This window comes from Zalophus californianus, chromosome 11 (genome assembly GCF_009762305.2).
Source record: "Zalophus californianus isolate mZalCal1 chromosome 11, mZalCal1.pri.v2, whole genome shotgun sequence".
Taxonomy (NCBI): domain Eukaryota; kingdom Metazoa; phylum Chordata; class Mammalia; order Carnivora; family Otariidae; genus Zalophus; species Zalophus californianus.
In genome coordinates, this window is record NC_045605.1 from 66,199,005 (window position 1) to 66,204,900 (window position 5,896).

The following is a 5,896-nucleotide window of genomic DNA, read 5'->3' on the forward strand; positions in this document are numbered from 1 at the left end:
TCAGGAAGCAAGGGGAAGGAGTATTTTTTGAAACCTGAAAGCATGTAATAGTGTAATGTACTTAGGGAATGGCAAGGCATTCCATGTGATTCGAGAGCTGCAGGGTAGGCAGGACTAGAAAAATTCATAGAGATTAGATCCTAAAGAGATACATTATGCCAAGGAACTGGAGTTTTATCTTGTGAATCAACATTTCCCACAGTTATGACCATGGAACTCTATGAAATTACAATGTGAAGAAGAAATAATACTAATAATAAATGCTTAAAAACTTCTGATTCTTTAGCTTTCTTAAAATCTAAGAAGTATAAAAAATATGAATAATTTTATTTAAAACCCCAAAATACCAGAGATGAAATCATCTTTTATTTTCATCTTATATTTGGTTATCAAGAGACATGCAAAAACCCTCTAATTTTAATGAGAACAGTGTTTTTGTGTCTTTTTATCACATATCCGCTTAATATTAGGTGTAATGTTGCTAAGTCGAATCCGCATATGAGGTGCAGCATCAAGTCTTTTCCTATATTTCGTTTTTGTTGCAGCATAATATGAAAATCCTGTTTCACACAGGTGCATTGTAGCAAAAGGAAGAAGTACACGAACCGCTCGCCTCGCAATGCTTGGGTACTCTTGAATTAGGCTACTCCAAAAATCATTTAGTGAAAGTTCACTGAAATTTTGTTTCACTTGAGAATCAGATGTTAAATCAATCAGGCTCTCATAGTCCCGTGCTACTAATGAGGCTGGTTTAACAGTTACTGTAAATGGATTTCTAACCCAAGTGTTATTGTCATTTGTTACAGGAAAATATTTTAACAGAGTAGAGCGCAAACCCCTTAGATGCTGCACAATGGCACTACAAATATCTTTATCAACTGTAGAATTAATTTCAGTCAAAAAGTCACTGAGTGTAGGAAAACAATCGAAGTTTTCTTCTTCTACAGATGAAGCCCAAAATTCCAATTTTCTTAACAATGATGACATTTTATCAAATACTGTAAAAACTGTTACATTTTTCCCTTGCATTGATAGATTAACCTCATTTAATTTAGTAAAAATATCTGCAAGATATGCAAGTCTTAGCAGCCAAGATGAATTTGTTAAACAGTCAGACAGTCGAAAAGCAGAATCCATGAAAACCAATAGTTCACGACGAAGCTCAAAAAGTCTTACAAGAACTTTACCTCGGGAAAGCCACCTCACTTCTGTATTCAGAAGAAGTGCTGTGTGCTGGGCACCCATTTCCTCACATAAAATTTTTAGTAGCCTGGATTGATGTGGTCGAGCTTTAATGTAATTGATGATTTGTACTGCCTGATCTAGCACATTTTTCAGAGATGTAGGCATTATTTTAACTGCTAGTGCATGTCTATATAATAGGCAGTGACTACTGGTGCTTTCGGGAGCCACATATTTTATCAAGGTGACAGCCTCAGCAATTTTCCCGTCCATTGCCCTAGAAGCATCACTACAAACATCAACACATTTTTCCCATTCAATTTCATGTTTCTGCATAAAACTGTTGATGCAGTTGAAAATTTCTTCACCAGTAGCATTACTTTGCAAAGATTCACATAAGAGTAAGTCTTCCTCAATAGATTTATTAAACCTATAACGAACAAACACAAGCAGCACAGCAAGTCCTGAAACATCAGCTGATTCATCTAGTTGCAGTGAAAACCCATCACAAATTTTCAGTCTACAAACAAGCTCTTCTTCAATGTCAGCAGCAAGATCCTTAATTCGACGTGCAACAGTACTATTTGATAGTTGTACTGCATCTATTTTTTTACTATACTGTTCGTCAAACATTCGCATCACAACATCTTTTGCACAAGGTTTGATAAGCAATTCTCCAATAGTATGAGCCTCTCCACTCAGGGCTATATGGTAACTTACATTGTATGATGCCTCTGTAGCACTTTCATTATCTGTATTGACAATTTTAGGTGTTGGAGGTTTGTTATTTTCAGGTGAATCGAGATGTTGCTTGAAAAAGCTTATGTCTTTGTCTTTATAGGCAGCATGTTTAGTTTCCAAATGTCTTCGAAGCTTACTAGGGGCCAAAGAACTATTTGATAAAATTTTCTTACATAACACACACTGAGCATGAGGTGCATCTCTATTTCCAAAGTAAGTAAATCCAAAAGACAAATAACTTTCATCATATTTTCTTCTTTTTGGTTTCTTACTAAATGTTGTTATTTTGTTGGAATTGGACATAAATTTGACCCTGGAAAGGTCACCTTCTGATCTTTTAGAAACTGAAGGCTGCAACTGTTCATCCTCGCTTTGTAATATTCCAACCTTTTGATCATTTGATTCAGACACAATTTGATAACAAAAAGATTCTACTTCTTGTTTAAGACTTCCTTGTTTCAGCAACAGATCCATAGGCAATGTGTTTGTAGTACAAAACATGGTTAATTTAGAATAAACATCGAGTATCACGAATGTGTTGAAATTATACGACAGGATACACAGAAGATGAGCAATCATCAAAGAGATGATATAGAGCAACACATCAGTTAATTTGTAAATGCTGCCTATGCATCAATGCGCAGATGGAACATCACACGTTCGTGTATCAGGTGATTTCTCATTCGACTTCCTGGTGCTCTCAGGTATGGCACACCTTTTCTTAAACGTAGATTATCACATAAAAATAAAGCTATAGAAATGAGTTTAGTAGTCTTAAACTTAATATTTTAAAATAAACTATAAAGAAAACTATTGTTAGCATTGATCTTTTCCTCAGAACACTTATTAACGTAAAGAATATTAATGTTCTATAAAACACAATTTGGGAACCACTGGGCTAAGAAATAATGAAGAGTTGGTAAGCATATTTTTAAGGAAGGGACCTTGAGGAATATGTCCCGTGGCAGGGGTTGGCAAACTTTTTCTGTAAAGAGCAATACAGTAAATATTTCTGATTTTATGGGCCATATGGTCTCTGTTGCAACTATTCAACTCTATAGTTGCAGCATGGTAGCAGACATAGATAATGCAAAAAGAACGGACATAGCTGTGTTCCAGTAAATCTCTATTTACAAAAACAGACAGCATGGGCCATAATTTACCAACCCCTTCTCATGGTATATAGTATCTTGGAATCTCTTTTAGCTTTCTGATGCCTACTGCCATTAGATACATTCACTGTTGATAATATTATACATCTGAAGCCTCCTACCAGGACTAGTGACTATTTTGATAAGCTATATTAAGGACACACAAACACAGTTCAAAGTTCTGCAAGACACAGAATTCTGTATCCTAAATACTGTGCTAACACTGAAAAATAAAATGTAGACCAAAAGTTAGCTACTATTTCTCTGGAATTAAAATCACATAAATATTTATATCATCCAAATTAAGACCCACTGAAAGTAATGTATATTTTACTGATTACTCTGCGTTCCATTATACTATAGGTGAAGACATAACCAGGACCTAAAAAAACATAAACTCTCATTTTAATAGGTTTATTCCTCATATAGTTTTTAAAATCATAATTAAAAGGGTAATGCAAATTTTAAGACCCTCAAAGAAGACTACTAACTTTGCAAGTTAAGGCATACATATTTAGGTCTATCCAAATGTATCTGCTTTTGATTTAAACTTTATGATTTGGTTACAGAGTAAGCTTTGGATTTTCATGTTACATCCTAAAGCAAAATGGTTTTCCTATTAACAGCTAGATGGTAAGATACCTGAAATGAGGAGTACTCCCTTCTGCAATCACACTCTCCACCTTGGCAGCTTGAAATGCAGATTCTTCAAAAGAATAAAATTAAGGGATGGGGTGGAAAGGGAGTAACCAAAAGCCTAGAATGAGAAAAATTAAAATTAGACACTGCAAAAGCAGAACTAACCATAAATCCCTAAGATGATCCTTCATTACAGTTTATTTTAGATCCAGGCAGTGCAAGTGATTCTTCACTGCAATGCAGTGGACTGAAATAGAAGATGCCTAGCATAGGAAAAATGCTAATATTTTTGTCTCACTTAATACCCTTGTTATTTCATTGTTTTGAGACACTTTCCCAGCCACTGACTTCATAGGAACACATATAAAAGTTTCAAAAACTAAACCTAACTTTTAAAAGTGGCCACATTTTAATCTCTAAAACTAAATATTAAAAGTAATCTAAAATAGAATTATACAGGGAAGTGTTATATGAAATATGCATTTTTGCTATAACCATTTTTGTCCCCTCAACCAATTTCCTAAGTTAGGTTACTAATGTTTATTGGATAATCGTTGTTTACTATGCTTTTAACTGCTAGATCCCTCATACAGATTATCTCATTTAATCCTCAAAACAAACGTTGAGAGTCAGGGACTGTTAATAACCGTAAGAGATGAACTAATAAACAGAGAAGTCATCCGCTAACTTAACACATTTTGTAAGTGAAGAACTAAGAACAGAACCCAAAAAGTTGGGGCTGCAGAGCCCACGCACCTAGCCATTCTTTGTGTGTTCCTGAATACTCTTTAAATTTCTCAAGCACTAACGGGCGGCACATAAAGGGATTACAACGGCCAGAAAGTCGAGGGTCTCAAACGGGCAGCAGCAGAAAACCCTACTCCATTATTGTCCATTATTGGGAGCAAAAGAGCCGTAGATTCTCATTTCCACAATCCCGATTTTAATTTAGCAACAGAGAACTTCGTGGAGCTGCTGGCTAGGATTAGGATCCCTCTCCCTGGCTACCCGAGGAGGACACAATGGAGTAGGAAGCTTTGTTTTCCTGAAGGCCTCATCCCCACCTCTTCTAGGGGTGCTTTCCCGAATCTCTCGAGGACAAAGAGTCTAGACTCCCTAGAGTCAAGTTTCTATTCCATTAACCCGAAAAGAATGGCCAGGGGGTGGGGGGTGGGGAGTAACCCTGTTCCTTTGTCTCTTCTCTGGGTTAAACTGACAGGTAACACCACCCCTTCACCCCCACCTTCGGGCGGGTCCAGCTGTGAACAATATCCTCAGGGGCAGGAGGGCCGGGTTAGAGTGCAGTCCAGTCAGAAAGCCTAGGCAAAGGTGGGTGCCGTTGCCCCTTCCAGCACCTACATGCTTCTTTAAACGGTCACTTCGATGTGCTGCCTGGGCCAGCTATCCCTCCTTGTCACAGGTGCGCGCTGCCAGCAGACCGCCACATCTGGGGGCTCGCCCACCCTCGCCTCCAAAACTCTTCTCTCGCGTCCCCGGGCAGTCTCCTCAGCACCCAACACTATCTCTCTACGTCACCTCCATCAGTGATGGAGACCGGTCTTTGCTGCGGCTGGGCTGCAAAGCAGCGCCGCGGTCCCCAGCAGAGCCTGCGGCCGCCATTTTAAACAGCTCAAGGCAGCGGCCATTTCAGAGCGCACCGCTCAGCCGCCGTGGCGGCTCTGGTCCTCACCTTCACCGAGGCCTGAACAGGGTCAAGAGCCAGTCGTCGCGGACTGGAAGAGGGGAAGGAGGGAGAGGGGAATGAAAAACAAAACAGAGGGAAGAAGGATTCGGGGACAGGGTGATGCTCTCGGCTCAGGGATATCGCCTATGCCACCTCCAGAGAGATCCGGTTCGCGGCTGGCGCGGTCGCTCCTCTGAAGATAAATTTAGCACTCTGGAGCAGCCGAACTTACAGTCTCCACGAGCGGCTCCTCTGCCGCCCAACCAGCTGCAGAGTTGCTCTCCGCCACCAATCCGCGCAGAGCAGCGGGGCGGGACCAAAGGAAAGAACCAAGCTCGGTTGATGCGCGGCCCAGCGGGCGCGGAGGTGCTGCAGTCGGGCGAGCGGGCCGTTCCTGCTGGTGCTAGATGTGAGGCGATTATTTTCAAACTTCCCTGGGTTCTTGTTAGCCCGGATGCTTGTTTAGACTGCAGGTTCCTGGGGACTGCCAGACAGAGTT

At 40.1% G+C, this 5,896-nt stretch overlaps 1 protein-coding gene across 3 annotated transcripts; it reads right to left on the bottom strand.

Annotated features, from left to right (window-relative positions):
* Positions 1-344: 344 nt before the first annotated feature.
* ZBED5 (zinc finger BED-type containing 5) lies at positions 345-5,690 on the bottom strand. Of its 3 annotated transcripts, none has more exons than XM_027580616.1 (3): positions 5,404-5,690; positions 3,717-3,831; positions 345-2,638 (listed from the first exon to the last, which is right to left on the bottom strand). In XM_027580616.1, the coding sequence occupies exon 3, from the start codon at positions 2,500-2,502 to the stop codon at positions 418-420; it is 2,085 nt and encodes a 694-aa protein (XP_027436417.1). In that variant the 5' UTR covers positions 2,503-2,638; positions 3,717-3,831; positions 5,404-5,690; the 3' UTR covers positions 345-417. The 3 variants fall into 3 exon arrangements, with proteins under 3 accessions (XP_027436417.1, XP_027436416.1, XP_027436415.1); XM_027580615.1 differs by having other exon boundaries at positions 345-2,643; XM_027580614.1 differs by having other exon boundaries at positions 345-2,674.
* Positions 5,691-5,896: the final 206 nt, after the last annotated feature.

What these genes read in the sequence shown, in the direction of transcription:
- ZBED5 (XM_027580616.1), bottom strand. Translation starts at nt 2,502, where the DNA reads ATGATTGCTCATCTTCTGTGTATCCTGTCGTATAATTTCAACACATTC.